This window comes from Trichechus manatus, unplaced genomic scaffold (assembly GCF_000243295.1).
Source record: "Trichechus manatus latirostris isolate Lorelei unplaced genomic scaffold, TriManLat1.0 scaffold00045, whole genome shotgun sequence".
In the NCBI taxonomy this organism is placed as follows: Eukaryota; Metazoa; Chordata; class Mammalia; order Sirenia; family Trichechidae; genus Trichechus; species Trichechus manatus.
The window spans coordinates 5,816,180-5,836,053 of NW_004443981.1; the positions used below are offsets into that span (position 1 = coordinate 5,816,180).

A 19,874-nucleotide genomic window follows, 5' to 3' on the forward strand; every position below is an offset into this window, starting at 1 on the left:
TGACTTATTTCACTCAGCATAATGTCCTCCAGTTTCATCCATGTTATGAGATGCTTCACAGATTCATCATTGTTGTTTCTCGTTGCGTAGTACTCCATTGTGTGTAAATACCATAGTTGGTTTATCCATTCATCTGTTGATGGGCATCTAGGTTGTTTCCATCATTTTGCTATTGTGAACATTGCTGCCATGAACATAGATACGTCTATCCAAGTGACGACTCTTATTTCTCTAGGATATATTCCTAGGAGTGGGACTGCTGAATCGAATGGTATGTCTAATTCTAGCTTTCTGAGGAAGCGCCATACCATTTTCCAAAATGGTTGTATCATTTTGCATTCCCACCATCAAAGTATTTCTTAACTGGGAATTCTCATCTGAATCACAGCACACAGAAAACGATTTCAGTGACTACTTCCTCAATTCCCCCCAAAATCATACATAACTAGTACCATGCTGGATGCATGGGTAAGAAGTTAATCCATTATATACAACAGATGCCTCAGAGTATTATAAATCCACTTGCAGAACTCCTGCTGAAAAAAAAAGTGATTGTAGAGTGACAAACAGCCAGATACTTAAAATAGTTTGATGAGTGCAATGATAAGAGGTATGCACTAACTCACAACAGTGATATTATAAAAAAATCTTAAAATTAACAATTATCTAGTAAAAATCTGTAAAAGCTTCTTAGCACTGAGTTTAATCAATATAACTATAAAATTATTTTTTAAAGCTTAATTACTTTTAGAAAAGACTATGTGGTAGTAAAAGACATATGTGATAAGATTATCATCAAGCAGCTAACATTTATGGAATGTTTACTATGTATCAGGCACTATTCAGATCACTTAACATATATCATTTCCTTTAATCTTCATAATCTCACTTTACAGGGTTACTATTCTTATTTACAAATGAGAAAACAGGGCTTAGAGAGGTTAAGTGACTTGCTTAAGGTCAAACAAGTTATGACATGGTAGAGAGGAATCAAACCTAGTCTGTCTGGTTTCAGAACCTAAATTCCCAAGTGACCAAATATTTTCCTTCTGTGAAAATGAGGTAAAAATTAAAGTTATGATCTGTTAAAAGCCCTAACACAGAGTATTATCATGGGTATGTGGGAAAGATAAGGTTTACATGGAGTATAACAAACAAACATACAAAACCCAAACGTTATACTTTGAATAATGAAAGGAAACAGAAGAGGTATGTATATCCAAATTTAAGAGAATATTTAAAGGAGTGTTGTTTTATATATTTGAATATACTGAACAAAGTAAAATTTCTAGATGACACGAACAAATTTTTTATCTCACTTAAGAAGATAAAAGAACTCTAGATTAAGTAATCAAATATCAAAGAATCGAGCTGACTCACAATTTTCATTAAAAACTTTTTTCAGAACTTTATTAGGAATTCTTTCTCATTTTTTAAAAGCAGCAATGTATATACAATAAACTTTGGTTTCTTATTATTTAAATTTGTCAAAAAATAAAAACAATCTGAGAAAATAAGAGTACTATACCTTTTCACTAATGTTGCAATCTTCAAATTTTTCTGTAGAGGCATTTTCTGATCAATTTGATTTTACAGAGTAAACAATAGTTATTTATCAATGCCTTCATCTGTATAACTCTTCCCATTTTATTACTGACATTGTTATTTAATTGAGGATTTTTTTTTAAATTTCTCAAAGCCCTATTAATTTGTTGTCAATGGAATACACAGTCATGCACTGCTTAGTGTCCATGATATATTCTATGAACTAGGACATTATGTAATTTGGAAGTTATGAAAACAAGCCTAAATCGCAAGCAATAGCATTCACTGATTTTCCACCTTTGTGTTGTTTAATGACCTTTTGCTTCACTTAGGAAAGCTATATGGGATACTGTAGTGTACCTGTATTGACTAATAGCCAAGATACTGTACACATATAGTACTGTATTTCAGCTAATGCATCTGGCAAGGTAAATATATGGGTTAAGTGGGTTAATACTGTTTAATACTGTATACGTAACATAATAACACATTGTAAATATATACTAGTGTATACATAGGCTAATATGTAATCTGTACTTACCACAACTGGAGCTTGCAGGGCTCATGTAGTGTTGGGTGAGTCTGGAGGCTGTTACCAGTATGGTTTTGTACCATACAAGACACTGAACTTTACACTAAATTACTGTAGGTACACTATAATACACTGTACAGCTGTATGTACAATAAATACTTCTCTTATTTTATTTCTATAAACTAACCTGAGGCTACTTTGTAAACATTTATTTTTAAACTTTAAAATTTTTTTTCACTTTTAAAACTTTTATGTAAACACTTTCTTAGCCTGTATCACACACAATTTAACAAAGAGAATCAGGGTCATCCACATCACTGTTCTCAACTTCCTCATAATGTTCCACTGGAAGACTTTCAGGTCGAATAACCTCCATTGATGACTGTCACCAACAATGATAATATAACCTCCTGTAATACCTGAAGGACCTGGCTGAGGGTCTTCTTAGGGAGGTGATGGCTTCTTCAAGATATGTCCAGTGTTGTTTGATTAGTTTGCTTTTTCTTTTCTTCATTAATTTCTTTACACACAGCAAACACTGCATGAGCATTCCCCTCTATCAACGAAAAGCGTTCAGTGTTTGGGTCCATCTCTTTAGCACTCTTCAGCAAGCCGTTATGGTCTACAAAGAATTTGGCTAACCCCTTACCAGTGAACCTCTTTACACCTGTTCTTCTCCTTCTGCGGTTTCCTTTCCCCTTGCCTCTTCTTCAGTTATTCGCTCTTCCTCTAGCTCCAGCAACTCTTCATTAGTTAGTTCCTCAGGAACCACCTCTAGGAGTTCTTCAATGTCCTCATCATCTCTGTCTAGGTTCAGGTTGTTGTTTACCATACCAACAACGGCTCTATTAATCCTTGTAATCTCATTATCCTTTTCAAATCCCTTAAAGTCATGCATATACCACTTCAGTATTTTTTTCCATACGCCATTCACACACTCTTTGGTTACATCATCCCAGGCCGAGCAAGGCTCCTTATGCACTAGTAAATGTTGCACTCCTTCCAGAACCGTAACAGTGTCTTGACAGTGTCATCAGTTGCAGCAATAGCTTGAACAAAGGTCCTCTTCAGGTAGAAGGCCTTGAATGCTGCAATAACCCCGTGGCCCACTGGCTGGATTAAAGAAGCAGTGTTTGGTGGAAGGAACACCACTTTGATGTTGGGGTGGAGGTCACCAATGAAAGGGAGACATCCTGGAGCACTGTCTACAATTAGCAAAATCTTGAAAGGTATGCCTTCTTCCAAGCAGTATTTCTTCATTTCACTGGCATGGCAATTATGAAGGGCATACTGAAACAGCACTTGTGTCATTCAGGACTTTTCATTGCACCTGCAATAAACCGGTAAGGTGTGTTTGTTAATGTTCTTGAAAGCCCCGGGGTTTTCACTATGCCAAATAACAAATGGCTTTAACTTGTAGCCAGCAACATTGCCTCCTAACAATACCGTCACTCTGTCTTTAAAAACCTTAACACCTGGCATTTACTTGCCTTCCTTATGGATGAAGGTCCTTTTAGGCATTTGCTTCCAGAATAAGGAGGTTTCGTCCATATTAAAAATTTGCTGCGGCAAATAACCTCCCTCTACAATTAGTTTATCTAAGGTTTCAACAAATTCTGCTGCCTTGACATCAGCACTTGCAGACTCACCACTCGCTTTCACATCATGCAGTGAAAATGCTGTTTGAAGTGCTTGAACCACTCAGAACTGGCACTGAACTAAATTACCGTAGTCTCGTCCTGCTTCTTCTTTCAGCATCTTGAACAAGCTTCATGCCTTAGCAGTGATCATCAACTTGCTGAGAAGGATCTGCTTTTGTGTTTGGAACTAAAACCACATCATTAGCAATTTCTCCATATCTGATATAGGTCCCTCTCATATTTTCATTAGTCTTGCAGCTTTCAGTGGAGCTGATCCTTTAACAGCTTGGAGAATTTTTCTTTGTTCTTGAGGATCGTCACAAATGTCAAGTGTGACGTGCCTAAATTGCGAGCAAAAACATTCACTGATTTTCCAACTTCGTGTTGTTTAATAACCTTTGTTTCACTTCCAAATCGATACTCTCCTTTGCCTCTTGCTGCTGCTATCACTAGCACTGGTTTTGCTGCATTTAGGAGTTACGACACACTTCACAGTAATGTTTTCGAAAGAAAATTAAACAGGTAATGCTATAACACTCAAGACGCGCGATACACAAGATTGGATGCTGCTACCTACAAATCAAAGCATACACCGTTACACGGTAAACTTTTTATTTGTAAGTAGGGAAAGTTCACATTAAAATAACAAGAGAAAGTACAATACAGTACATACGTAAGCCAGTAACACAGGTGTTTATTTAAGACATGTATTACAGGTTATATATGTACTGTACCATTATACTCCTGGTAGCACAATCACTTTGTATACAAAAGACAAGAGATACACATGCTGCATGCAGAAAGCTGTTGCCTTTGCTATATCCTGTTATGTCTGCTACATCCTGTTGTCCCATTGGGATTTCTGAACTCTATTATAACCTTACAGGACCAAGGACATAAATGTGGTTGGATGTTGCCTGAATGGACATTATGCAGATTATTCTCAAGTTAGAAAAACTGTGCTTAGCTTTCTGTATTTAAATTCATGTCTTTTACCCAAACCACTAACATTCTTTTCTAACTGGCAACTTGGAATGTTCTTTTAGCAAGTATGCATTAAACCTATTGCTGTCAAGTTGATTCCGACTCACAGCAACTCAATATGCATTAGCTAAATTAAATACTCAATATGCATTAGCTAAATTAAATTTCTCAAGTAATCTCATGTCAAAAGCTTGTTATCTTTTAATATACAGCCATAGAAAGCTAAGTATGTATTCTGTCAAAACAGCAAACTTCCTCTGATCTCCCCAGGAAGATGTCTTTCCAGCTCTGAAATACTAATTCTGACACTTACCAACAGATACATACTTTTTATATATACCAACTTACATAATGTAACCTTCATGTATTCATTTACCTTTAACACAAAAGATACGCTGTCCTAAATTAAGAATTTTATTTTTAATTAGATGAAGAAGGTACATGATGAGTCTAGCACTCACTGCGCCTCACTCGCTGTAGGCTTGAGGTACAGATACAGGATATTTTTTAATGTAAATCTGAAGCCCTGCCCAATTTTCTAAGTCAAATAACTTTGTATCTAAATGTCACTATCTTCATTTTATAATGATTTTTTTGAGGTGGAATAAATTTTTGGAGGACTGATGGTGCAGTGGTTAAGAGCTTGGTTGCTAACCAAAAGGTTAGCAGTTTGAATCTGCCAGCCACTCCCTGGAAACCCTATGAGACAGTTCTACTCTGTCCTATAAGGTCGCTATGAGTCGAAATCAACTCGATGGCAACGGGTTTTTGGTTTTATTTTAACATTTAAGCACCAACGGGCACTGGATATGAGAATTTAAATAATCCAAGGAGTTCTCGATTAAGAATAACCTTAAAATCTGGGAAACTGGGCTGATTCAAAGCTCAGGTGGAGGCAGCTGTAGATGGGTAGTACCGGGTAATCATATATTCCCACACATATCATCTTACATTAGGGAAGAAAGAGCCTCAAGTCTCATCTAATGAGCTTAGTCACTAGTTTTGAATGCTTGGTTTTAATACTAAACAAACAGCCCCACTAATGCAGACCCTCAATTCTCTCTCAGATGTCGTAACAATGGATTAAAAAAAAACTCCTGACCCTATCACACATCCCAAACACCGAAATCACAGAAGTTACTGGTTGTGTTTTCAATTTGGAAGACAAATGTAATCCTAGAAATCAAAAATTAAAAATCAGAATTCCATACCTTGAGCAAGCATGTTAAATTCCAAGAACAGCGCTATGTGGTAAAGTTCCATGGCTTCTTCTGCCCTGGTCATGTTTGGCTTCCCTGCGACGAGAGCCTGAACTTCACTGAGACTCCCCACAGAGAGGCTACAGTGCAAAACGGAGAGGTCCACCACATCAGTATACATACAGTGTAATATAACTTTCGCATATTTTTTTGGTATAATGGACTCATCTAATATAATTCTTGTGGGAGTCCTCAAAGTTCGGTCTGTGATTTCTTCACCAGTCCGTATCCTCCTTTGCAATAAATTTCGAAAAAATGGAGACCGTGCTGAAATAATAGCTTTGTGAGCTTTGAGCTCTTCATCTAAACAGTTCTGATTTCCACCAAAAGCTTCAACCAGTTCAGAGTCTGAAGAAAAACTAAGGACAACATCATAATAACACATGTAATCAAAGAGTCCACGCATATCTACATCAAGGGAATTTGGTGTTCCAAATTCTTCACTAAGCTGAACAAGGATATCAACATTTTGAAACCTTGAATCCTCCATTCCAAACTCTCCCGTATAAAGGTAGTGTAACAAAGCAGAAAACATGGGCATATCTATACCAGCTGTACTGATGTCCATTATTATCTCTGCTCCATACTCGGGTGAGGAAGAAAGCAGTGTTTTAAAAAATGGACACCTTGCCGCCAAAATGGCACGATGAACAGGAAAACAAGTTTCTTGAAATATTAAGTCTACATCAGTACAATACTTGTATTCATAAAGATCAGCCATATCTTTCTGCAATGTCCGGGCTTCTGGCCTAGCCAAACTGGCTTGTAGAGAAAGCTCCTTTAAGGCTGAAGTTCCCTCATATTCCTCCACTAGTGCATTGACATCTCTAACATCCCACCCAGAGAGGAGTTCTCGCATTTGCTTGGCATGATCGGCAGACCTGTTAGATTTTCGACGCTTAATAAACTTCTTTTTGAGGGTGGCAAGGCCAGAGGTTCTCTTTTTTTTGTCTTGTGGTTTCTCATGGCCATGGTCAAGGCTATACAATTTTGATTCACAACCATAGCCTTGCTGAGAATAGGATGATGTTCCTAAGAAGAAAATGAAACAAAAGAAAATTTGTTATTTGTCTTTAACATTCATGTTCAACACTCATTCTAATATATTTTCATGTTGAATAAATTTGCAACAGACATCGCTGAACCACTGACATGAAACTGACTTGTTTTTATAAAGGAAAATAAAAATGTTCAAATAACTCAATTTTATATTAAATAAGAAGGGATAAAGCAGATTATTCTGAATTTAAAAATAAATGCTTTTGGTTCTCCGACTATCAAGGGCCATATTTCACAGATCTTAATCATAGATTTTCTGGAAATGAGAGCTAGAGAGATTTCGAAAATAAGACTGCGTGTATATAATTGGGAAATGTTTCTTTTTTTCCTTCTTAACTACATCAACAATGCATTTACATGGGCAAATAAGTGGACCAGCACCCAAAAAGAAGTATTTCACACCAACGGAGATTGCTACTTTGGACAGAGTAATTTACAATTATGGCCAAGATAACGAAACAAAAAATCAATTGTGCTATAGCAGTTTGGTTCGGATAAATATCATAAAAGCCAGATCTACATTTGTTGGGGGAAAATATATAAATGCCACAGAATTATTATCTAGAATAACTTTTCCACAGCTCAATTACCTTTTCACCAACAGAGACCACCCACAGGAAACACAATTCTATTTATATTCACAAAAGAAAATGAAGTTGGAAAAACTAAAGAGTTACCTATAAAGGTCTGTTGGGCTTGTGAATTTGCCCCTACCCTCGGGGAACATGAATGAGGATAGTTAGATGCATTAGCACCCATTTTCTTCAGTCATTCAGGCATTCCATCTGCTGGTTCTTCAGAGTATAATCCCAGAGGCCTTTATGAACCTTCAGCCCTGGATCCAGCAGCCTCTCTTCATCCATTTCTTGATATAAAACAAAAATAATATTATTCATTTTTTCAAATTATCTCAAATCACACAGTAAGAAAAAAAAAGCAAGCTTCTGAAAATTGCTTTTATTTGCAAATAATGACGTACTGTCAAATACACACGTAAAAACTTCAGGAAATGTAAATATCTAAATCTGAATTAGGAATCTATGTTAACTGTAATTTTAACTCTAATTATATACTTTCAAAGTAATAAAAAGTAATATGTTAGATTAATGTAAATACAAACAGTTATAGCAAGTCATAGGGAAAGGTATTTGGGACAAAAAGAAATGTTTAAATTTTTTGGTTTAATCCTTAAGACACAATTACCACCCATAATTTAACATTCTGAGCAATTTACAAACACTTAACCAGTACTATCAATAGTACACATACAAACAGCAAATAATTAAGGACTGACTGGCTGTTTTTCTGCCTTATATACTATCGCTTAAATTGATCTTTAATCTGTTCAACTGGGCATTTTACTTAAAGAGCAGGAAACAAAGGTACACAGTTAAAACTAGATAATCTTTAGGCTACTTGTTCCACAGTAATTTTGACAGAAGTTACTATAAATACACTGAAGCACAAGGAAAAACAAACATTTTTATTTAACTTCCTTGTAAAGCCCCGAAATAAAAACACTGCTTTCTTTTACCTGATGACTTAATATGGACAGGGCGGTATCAGTAAGATAATTTTGACAATTACAGATTAAATTAGGAAGCACAGAAGCTTAACTCAGAGAGCTGCTAGGAGCAGGTATATGCACAAGGAGAAGAAACCGTAGCGACCTAATAGAGAACACAGTTACCAGAATACTTCTAAATCCTTACACCATCTGGATAGATAAAATTTATCCATCTAAAAGAGATAACAGTTTAAGAAGAGAATAAGAAGAGAAAACACAATTACTGGAATTGCTAGGAAGCCAATCAGCAGGCAGTTCGTCTAGCCTCATAATGAAGGACGAAGTGTTTTAACAGAGTTACACACACACACACACACACACACACCCCCACACACACCTCTCTCTCTCACCAAAAAAAACCTGCTGGAAAACAGAACTGTGTCAAGATTCTTGGAATTTATTTTCATCTCTGTTACTGACACAGCACAACCTCAGAAATTAAGAAAATTAAGAAACCTTAGTTTAAGAAAATCACTTAACATTTTATGTTTTCCTCCAGTCTTTTCCCATTATATGTATGAAACCAAAACCAAACCCGGTGCTGTCAAGTCAATTCTGACTCACAGTGACCCCAAAGGACAGAGTAGAACTGCCCCATAGGGTTTCCAAGGCTGTAATCTTTATGGAAGCAGACTGCCACATCTTCGTCTCATGGAGTGCAACCGCCAACCTTTTGGTTAGTAGCCGAGGGCTTTAACCACCGCACCACCAGGGCTCTCTCAGTCTTGGAAACCCTATGGGGCAGTTCTACTTTGTCCTATAGGGTTGTTATGAGTTGGAATCAGCAACGGGTTAATCTTTACAGAAGCAGATAGCCACATCTTTCACCCATGGAGCAGCTGGTAGGTTCGAACCGCTGACCTTTTGGTTAGAGCCGAGTGCTTTAACCACCGCGCTATCAGGGCTCCTTCACTATAGTTGTATACATACATATGATTATTTATCTAAGCACTAAGTATCTATTTATAATGTTCAAGAGAAGACTGGGAAACTTTTTACTAACTAGACATAGAAATTATGCAAAGTATCATTAACTTCAATCAAATCACATACTCAGATAAGCAAATCTTCTATTTGAAACTTGTCTACCTACCTGTAAGAACACAGCACCATAAAACTTTACTTTGTTTCATGCCATTGTAAGACAGAAAGGCTACAGGGTATGGATAGTCAGACACAAGACAGTGCATTCCACAAGAACCATACCGTAAGGAACCTAAGTCTCACTGAGCCAGTGAAGATTTATAGCACCTTCTGTACAGATTATCATGAGGACAGGTTAAATTATTTTTTTCATATAAGTATTCTTTTGGACATGAGTCTGGACTTTTTATTTTAGTTCTGCACCACACCTAGGCCAGCAAGATACTAATAAAAGGGCTTAACATACTGCTTATTTTGTAAACATTAAATGATCAGGAAAACTAATTCTTTCAGCAAAGTCAGTTTTAATTGGATGAGTATCCAATTAACCCGTTCTTAAAGTTTGATGCTTTGTTGTTGTTGTTGGGTGTCCTCAACTTGATTATGACTCATCACGACCCTACTGACAGAGTGGAAACGTCCCATATGATTTTCTTGGCAGTAATCTTAACAGAAGCAGACTGCCAGGTCTTTCTCCCGCAAGGACTCTGGGTGGGTTTGCAGCACCAACATTTCCGTTAGCAGCTGAGTGTTAACTGTTGTGCCACCAGGGTTCCAATTTGATGCTTAGTGCAAGCAAATTCCCAGTTTTCTATTCTTAAATATGGTAGAAAAGATTTTTTTTGCAATTTAGACTGAATAAACTGTCAATTTTTGCTGAACAGAAATTAAATCTGCCATGTGTTAACTTCAGTTCAAACTTAAAAACAGTAAGTCTAATAAATCTTAGTTTTCAAGCTGAGCCTCACAAGAGCATCAAGGTTCTAATTAGGCATTTTCAGTCGTTCTTTAGAAGAAAATAGAGTCCTGGAAGCCTAGTTTGCTTGTGGCCTCATTTACAAGTTAATTCTATTATGATTCATTAAAAATTTTTATTTTAAACATAAAAATGGCACAGATAATTCCCCCTCAAAAAGCCTGGAAAATATTAAACAAGATGCAGAAGGAAAACGTTATGCAAAATAAAAGACTTTACCAAAGTGAGGGAAAAAATTTAACTTAACAGGATGAGTTGAATAACTTGGAAAGGGATAGCGATTATAGCTGCACAATATGAAGAATGTAATCCATGCCACTGAATTTTACATGTAGAAATTGTTTTGTTGTTTATACTTTCACCTAACAATAAAAAAAAAGACGAGCTTTGAATGTGGGAGTTAACAGTGGATGGTGGACAATGCAGTCTACGTGTCTCTAAAGGTAAGACGGCATGTTGTGTCTCCCATGGGTAGGCCTCTTCTCACTTCTTCACTCATTCCTGCAGTTCCACTTCATTTTTGTTTTTTTATTTCTATTAACTGCGGAGAAAACTCACTATTATAGCACAGAGTATGCTGAAACAAAACAGCGAAGAAAGGAGTCTTGCTTCCTGATGAAGGAAAATCAGTCACAGAAGTGGACAGAGTTCACAACTCTCACTTCAAAACAACACCCACGTACACACAAGAATTATTTTCATCTAGGAATTTTGTGAGGTTTGTAGGGACTCAAGACACTATTACTTGGGTCTATTTGAGATTTAAATCATATCAAAAACATTTTTTTTTAAACCCTCAATTTTATGATGAGCACAATTACATATTCTAAATAAAGGATGCAACGGTTGTAAAATACCAACAGCCCCACTGAGGATGCAAGAACACCTAGCAAGCACTAGGAAAGTCACATGCTGAGTGAGCTAAGGATGCTTGGCCTTTCGACACTATAAGTAGCATCATGGGACAGCTGGGGTTTCACCATAATAACAATAAAAAAAAGATGAGCTTTGAATATGGGAGTAACAGTGGATGGTGGCCAATGCCATCTAGGTGTTTCTAAGGTAGGATGGTGTGTTGTCGCTCCAATGGGCTTGAAATAAGTGTCTCCGGAATTTAGAGGTAGAGTCTTTTCCCGATAGCACCTAGTCAATAGGAACTCCCCTTCAGGAAGAACTGATCTGGGTGACATTCATATGTCCTCGTGGAGCTCTAATACTAAAATAAACACAGGTGTTGGAAAGATGGGAGAGGGCAGCATTTTTCAGGATCAGACATGATCCTCAAGTCCGCCCTATGTCCCCCGTTCTAAATCCTGGGGATAACCCCTGACTGTGTGGTGGTTCTGGTACTAAAGCCATATTTCTTCTCAAAATTCTCAGGGAACAATTTCATTTTTTTCTCAGGTAATCAAAAACCTATGGCAAATGGAGCATAGTTAATTTATTTCTTAATCTAATTCATTGTCTTTAGATGCTGGAAATGCAAATTAGAGACTAACCTCTCCAGGGAGGTTTCTTCCCCCAGGGAAGACTGGTCCATCTTTGTAGGCAACAGTATAAAATCCAATCTTTGGATGATGTGGCAGTAAAGGAAAGGGAAAGAGACAGCCTTCAGGGCTGAGAGGCCCAGAGGATGTAAATGGCCCTAGAAGGCTGATAAATCCTTTTTGTACAATCATCATTCTGAAGAGCTCCCTTCTGTTTATAATCAACGTGACCAATCCCAATCAGATGATGTGAATAGTTTAAAGTAAGCTTCAGTGATTCAGCAGACCCAAATGAGGAAATAAAAAAGCATGCTGAATGAACAGAGAGAATAAACAACTCTATGTGAAATTTAAAAAACAAACAAACAAAACTAAAACCTTAGTCCAGTATTTTCCAAAGAGTTTTCCCAAGGCTTGGAAACTGCAGAGGTAAACAAAGCCAAAAAGATTTCTTTACTTCAGGACTTTTTGTAGCACCTTTAAAGTGGCAAGGTGCACTGTAAATCCCTAACAGAAAGAATTCCACGTGATTTAAAGGAGTCCCTTTGTCCCACAGAACATTAAAGGAATGTAATTGTATAACACACTCTCAAAAATGTTGACCTTCTCTATAAAAACACTTTTTACTATGCCGCAGTAAGGAGAACAATGGGAGTCAAGAGATCCGGGATAGAGTTCTCTCTCCCCAGCCACTAATTTACCATGTATTTGGGACAACTTCTATTGGCCTTAGTTTCTGCATCTATAAAATAAGGAAGTTGAAACTGGGCTTCTAAAAATTCAACGAAGCGACTTATTGATTTGAAAAGTGAAGATGGGGAAGGGAGTTATTTCTATACTGAATGTTAGTCTCGAGAGAAAAAAAAGACAACTGGACCTTAGTCGGATTATTAGGGATAGTTATAGAGGGGTAGGAATGAAGGACACATGTAAATATGAAAGACAATCCATAATGAAAGAGAAATGCAAAACTACAGTAACACTCTACTCCTGCCAAACCTAAGGTGATAAAATGTATCATCCAAACCAGGGCACTTCAGAGTGAAAAGGGAGCACAAACCAGATGGGATGCTAGAACATGTGTAGCCCAGGTATGACCAGAAAAAGTAAGATGAACAGTCACCCCTAAAGTCAAAACTCACATTTGTATAGTACCTAGAAATAAAACAAAATTTAAAACAAAACAAATCAGACATCCAAATTAGAAGAAAACAATTTCCTAAGCCCTTCTCACACACACAGAATGTTTTACCTAACATAACAACTAACTTTTACTGAGGGCTTACTGTATGCCAGATACTGTTCTAAGGGCTTCTACTTGTATTAACCCATTTAATTGTCCCAGTAACTTCTTTATGACGAGGAAGGAATCTGAGGCTGAGAAGTTAGTACTGTGAAACCTGTGAGAGTCAGAACTCAATGGGACTGCCTTGTTTTTCTGAGTCTTGCAAGTTTTCTCCCTTTGACAGGGTTCAGTCTTACCACTTTTCTATCTCTGTTAGTAGAAAATATTTGAGTTTTCCTTATCTGACAGGTTTCTGCGCTATAGAGGTTCTGGCTTTCACAGGTTTTACTGTTTTTTGCCCAAGGTCACACAGATAAGTGATGGAGCCAGTTTGTAAACCTTCAGTTCTACCCTTGGATACAGCTGAAAAGCAACAACATAAAGAGACTGTAAACGGCAAGTCAGAAACAGAGTCAGCCAAGAAACTCTCTGCCTTTTGGGAAAGAGTTCTCCCCAGCCGCTAATTTACCATGTACGTGGGACAACTTCTATAGGCCTTTGTTTCTGCATCTATAAAATGAGACTAGACTGAAGGGGGAGAGAAAGCTACCAATTAGGCCAATATGGCTCTTTGGGGCCATCTAATATAGAATCAGACAACCTCCACCCTGTTCATTCCAATGGCACAGAAGAATAATGTTTACAATAGCAGCAACTTCACTAAAGGCAAAATTACGTTCTATTAAACATGTTTATTAAGGCGAGGAAGTCAGAATCATGCAGCTGGAAAGGGTCTTCAAGCCTATCTTGGTCAACCCTATTTTTAAAATTGTATCAACACTGCTATCAAAAATCTATTTTAAAACATTTTTGAAGCTTTATGGTTAAGGTTCAAAATCCACTTATCTAAGGAAATCTCCTTTCTAGGTGAAGTAAAATAGATTACTTATTACTGTATTTATCTTCAAACATCAAAGAACTCATTTTAAAAATTTTCAGCCAGGCAAAATCTTCCCATCCCAGGAATGTTTCATTGTATCAACCATTAGCTGGACTATATGAAGAACGGGGCATCAGGACTGGAGGAAGACTTATTAACAACCTGCATTATGCAGATGACACAACCTTGCTTGCTAAAAGAGGACTTGAAGCACTTACTGATAAAGATCAAGGACTACAGCCTTCAGTATGGATTACACTTCAACATGAAGAAAACAAAAATCCTCACAACTGGACCAATAAGCAACATCATGATAAACGCAGAAAAGACTGAAGTTGTCAAGGATTTCATTTTACTTGGATCCATAACCAACATCCACGGAAGGAGCAGTCAAGAAATCAAACGATGCATTACACTGGGGAAGTCTGCTGCAAAAGACCTCTTTAAAGCGTTAAAAAGCAAAGATGTCACTTTGAGGAGTAAGGTGTGCCTGACCCAAGTCATGGTATTTTCAATCACCTCATATGCATGTAAAAGCTGGACAATAAATAAGGAAGACCAAAGAAGAACTGATGTCTTTGAATTACGGTGCTGGCAAAGAATACTGAACATACCATGGACTGCCAGAAGAACAAACAAACCTGTCTTGGAAGAAGTACAGCCAGAATGCTCCTTAGAAGCAAGGATGGCAAGACTGTTGGCAAGACTCTAGATATGTTATGAGGAGGGACCAGTACCTGGAGAAGGACATCATGCTTGGTAAAGTAGCAGGTCAACAAAAAAGAGAAAGATGAGATGGACTGACACAGCAGCTGCAACAACAGGCTCAAACACAGTAACGATTGTGAGGATGGTACAGGACCGGGCAGTGTTTCATTCTGTTACACACGAGGTCGCTATGAGTCATAACTGACTTGACAGCACCTAACAACAACAATACTACTGCTAATAAAGTCCATCAGTTAACGAGTACTGACTCTGAATCAGGCACTCTTAAGCAGTTTTCATGAATTAACTCCTTTCATTTTCTCAGTAATGTGCGGAACAGGTTTATGAGTTTCCCTGTTAAAAAGAGACTGGAAGTTAGGAAAATGAGGCACTGAAGGCTTAAGGTACTTATCTAAAGTCACAGAGCTGGCAGATTGCAGAATAAGGGTTGGCATTCAGGCACCTAGCTCTTATATCTACGAGCAATGTTACCTTTGCAGTTTCTTTTTCTCCTAAATGTTTGAAGGAAACATTTCTAGAGCAGATAAGTACAGTTCCATTCCAGAAATGGGAAGTGATGTACAACCTGGCAGTGTTATTTTTGGTGCTTCAAAAGATCTCTCTGATATAGCCAAAAATGACTTAAGTCTGAGAGGACAGCTTATGAAATCAAAGCAAAAGGAAAGTAGTAAAGTGTCTTTCTAAATATTTATAACTAGATTATATGTTTCCTTGATAGGAGGATGACACTTTTTTGGCTTTTTTGGTGTATGTGTGACAAATATATATACAACAGAAACAGTTGTCATTTCAACATTTTTTACACGTACAATTCAGCAACATTAATTACATTCACCATGTTGTGCAACCATCATTACTATTTTCAAATTTTTCATCACCCTTAACATAAGCTCAGTGCCCCCTAAGCAATGATTCCCTCTTTTCCCCTCCTTCACATCCCTGGTAACCACTAATAAACTTCAGTCTCTATGCATCTGCCTATTCTAGATATTTCATATAAGTGGGCTTATACAATATTTGTCCCTTTGTGACTGACTTATTTCACTCAACGTAATGTCTTTAGGATTCATCCATGTTGTAGCATGTATCAAGACTTCATTTCACTTTATGGCTGAGTAATATTCCATTTTATGTATGTACCACATTTTGTTTATCCACTCACCTGCTGAAGGGCATTTAGGTTGTTTCTGCCTTTTGGCTATTGTGAACAGTGCTGCAATGAGCATTGGTGTACAACTATCTGTTCACATTTCTGCTTTTATTTCTTTTGGTATATATCTAAGAGTGGAATTGCTAGATCATATGGTAATTCTATCTTCAATTTTTTGAGGAACTGCCAAACTGTTTTCCACAGCAGCTGTACCATTTTACAACCAGCAACGGATAAGGGTTCTAATTGCTCCATATCCTCACCAACATCTGTTGTGTTCTGTTTGATCATAGTCATCCTAGTGGAACTGAAGTGATATCTCATTGTGGTTCTGATTTGTGTTTTACCAGTGGATAATGATCTTGAAGGAGCCCTGGTGGCACAATGGTTAAGAGCTGGGCTACTAACCAAAAGGTCAGCAGTTCGAATCTACCAGCTGCTCCTTGGAAACCTTATGGGGCAGTTCGACTCTGCCCTATAGGGTTGCTAGGAGTCGGAACTGACTTGACGGCACACAACAACAACAACGATGTTGAGCATCTTTTCATGTGCTTGTTGGCCATTTGTATATTTTCTCTGACGAAATGTCTACTCAAGTCCTTTGCTCGTTTTTTGACTGGGTTGTTTGTCTTTGTTGTCACGATGTAGGAGTTCTTTACATATTCTCCATATTAAACGATTATCAGATATTTGGTTCTACCCCCAAGTTTTTCTCCCAATCTCTAGGTTGTCTCTTCACTTTGCTGATAAAGTCCTTCAATGAACACGAGTTTTAAATCCTGATGAAGTCCAATTTATCTATTTTATATCTTGTTGCTCACGCTTTTGGTGTTCATATCCATTGTCAAAAACTAGGTCCTGAAGTATTACCCCTGTCTTCTTGTAAGAGTATTTGGTTTTAGTTCTTACATTTAGATCATTGGTCCATTTTGAGTTAATTTTCATATATGGTGTGAAGTATGGGTCCAGCTTCATTCTTTTGCATGTAGAAATCCAGTTGTACCAGCATCATTTATTGAAGAGACTATTCTTTCCCCAATGAATGGACTTAGCACTCTTGTCAAACATCAACTGACCAAAGATGTATAGCTTTATTTCTACACTCTCAATTCTATTCTATTGGTCTATGTCTATCATTATGCATTTAATATGCTGTTGGATTCAGTTTGCTAATATTTTGTTGAAGATATTTGTATCTACACTCTTAACAGATATCGGCCTGCAGGGTTTTTTTTCTTGTGCTGTCTTTGGCTTTGGTATTAGAGTAATGCCAGCTTCATAAAATGAACTGGGAAGTGTTTCCTCCTCTTCTATTTTTTGAAAAAGTTTAAGAAGGATGGGGTCATTTCTTCTATAAATGTTTGGTGGAATACCCCAGTGAAGTAATCTGGTCCAGGACAATTTTTTTTATTTAAGGAGGTTTTTTATTACTAATTCAATCTCTTCACTTGCTATGGGTTTGCTGAGATCTACTTCTTCTTGAGTCAATGTAGGAAGTTTTGTGTTTCTAGGATTTGTCCAGTTCACCTAGGTTATCTAATTTGTTGGCATACAACCGTTCATATTATTCTCTTATGTTCCTTTTTATTTCTGTAGGCTCGGTTATAATCTCCTACTTTAATTTCTGTTTTTATATATTTGCATCTTCTCTCTTTTTTTGTCAGTCTAGCTGAAGGTTTGTTAATTTTAATAGTCTTTTAAAAAAACCAACTTCTGTTTTCACTGATTCTCTTTACCATTTTTCTATTCTCTAGTTAATTTATCTCTGTTCTGATCTTTGTTATTTCCTTCCTTCTGGTAGCTTTTTCTAGTTGCTCAAGTTGTAAAGTTCGGTTATTGATTTGAGATCTTTCTTCCTTTTTAAAGTCTGCATTTACTGCTGTTGCCCCTGAGCATTGCCTTTGCTCTGTTCCACAACTTGTGGTGTGCTGTGCTTTCATTTTCATTCGACTGTAAGTATTTTCTGATTTCTCTCAATTTCTTCCTTGATCCCACTGGTTATTTACCAGTGTGTTTAATTTCCACATATTTGTGCATTTCCAGTTTTCTTCCTGTTATTAATTTCTAATTTCACTCCACCCATGGTCAAAGAAGATACACTGTATGATTTCAATCTTTTTAAAGTTACTGAGACTTGCTTTGTGGCTTAACATATGGTCTATCCTGAAGAATGACCCATGTGGACTACAGAAGAATGTATATTGTGCTGTTGCTGGGTGGAGTGTTCTATATATGTCTGTTAGGTCTAGCTGGTTTACAATGTTATTCAAATACTCTATTTCATTACTGATCTTCTTTCTAGGTATTCTGTCCATTACTGAAATGGTCTCTTTAAGTTTCCAATTATTATGTACAATTGTTATTTCTTCCTTCAATTCTGTCAGTTGTTGCTTTATGTATTTTGGGACTCTGATGTTAGGTGCATATGTATTTATAATTGGTATCTCTTCTTGATGAGTTGACTCTTTTATCATATGTAACATCCTTCTTTGTCTCTTATAAGAGATTTTGACTTCAAGCCTATTTTTTCTGATATTAAAATTGCCACGCCAGCTCTCTTTTGGTTACTACTTGCATGTAATTTTTTTTCCCATTCTTTCATTTTCCAGCTATTTCTGTCCTTGAGCCTAAGATATGACTCTTGTAGACAGCATACGGCTGGATCATTTGTTTTTTAATAAATTCTGCCTCTCTGTGCCTTTTAATCGGAGTGTTTAGTCCATTTACATCCATGGTAATTACTGATAAGGAAAGGAGCTGTGGTGGCATAGCAGGTAAGTGCTTGACTGCTAACTGAATGGTCACTGGTTCGAACTCATCAGCTGCTCCACGGGAGAAAGATGTGGTAGTCTGCATCTGCAAAGATTTACAGCCTTGGAAACCCTATGGGACAGTTCTACTCCATCTTATAGTGTCATCATGAGTTGGAATCGACTTGATGACAACGGATTTGGTCTTTTGGTTTACTGATTAGGAAGGATTTACTTCTGCTACTTTGTTATTTGTGTTTTATATCTTCTTTGTCCCTCATTTCCTCCAATACTGCCAACTTTTCTGTTATACTGATTTTTTGTAGTAAACCATTTCGATTCCCTTCTCTCTCTTTGTATTTTTAAAATATCTTCTTTGCGGTTACCATGAGGATTACACTTAACACCTTACATTTACAACAACCTGGTATAAACTGATACCAGCTTAATTTCAATAACATTCAAAAACTCCACACCTACTCCTTCCCGCCACCCCATTTATGTTGTTACCACCTATTACACGTTTATACATCATGCGCCCTGTAACATAAATTTGTTATTTTTATGCATTTGTCATTATAAAGTATGAAAGAAATGATTAGAATTGCCAAACATAAATACTTTAAAACTTGCCCTTATACTTGTCTATGAAATTACCTTTAACAGACATCTTTTCTTCTATGCATGGCTTCAAGTCATTGTCTAGTATCCCTTCTTTCCCATCTAAAGGACTCTCGTTAGCATTTCTTGTATGACAGGTCTAGTGGTTACACACTCTCTCAACTTTTATCAGGGAATGTCTTAATTTCACCCTCATTCTTTAAGGACAGTTACATAGCACAGTGCAGCGAATTACTTAATATAGCCCTTCCAGCCATAGTCTTTGTGACTCCCACAAAATAACTGGATGGGACTATGCAAATATGGTGTTTGTGGCCCACCAAGTGGATTGGACAGCCTGCTAAGAATGCAAATAAGGTGTATGGAACCCTAACAAAGGGACTGGTCAATTTTGCCATCCCACTAGGGTTAAAAAAGAGAGCCAGTTCCAGAGCAAGGAAGGGACTGGACCTTGCTACCACCAAGAAAGAGAGCTAGGACTGGAGT

The 19,874-nt window shown here is 37.1% G+C and overlaps 1 protein-coding gene across 3 annotated transcripts in view; it reads right to left on the bottom strand.

Moving 5' to 3' along the window:
• The window catches only part of BTBD7 (BTB domain containing 7), a 103,952-nt gene that overhangs the window by 50,454 nt on the left and 33,624 nt on the right, over positions 1-19,874 (bottom strand). Inside the window, exons 1-3 of one of the 3 annotated variants that reach the window (XM_023731754.1) lie at positions 7,697-8,174; positions 5,913-6,992; positions 303-533 (exon numbers count right to left, since the gene is read on the bottom strand). In XM_023731754.1, coding sequence (XP_023587522.1) covers positions 511-533; positions 5,913-6,992; positions 7,697-7,778 — 1,185 coding nt within the window. In that variant the 5' untranslated portion in view covers positions 7,779-8,174 and the 3' untranslated portion in view covers positions 303-510. Of the gene's footprint in view, positions 1-302; positions 534-5,912; positions 6,993-7,696; positions 8,808-19,874 lie in introns of those variants that run through there. The other 2 variants (XM_023731753.1, XM_004376688.2) reach the window with 2 other exon arrangements.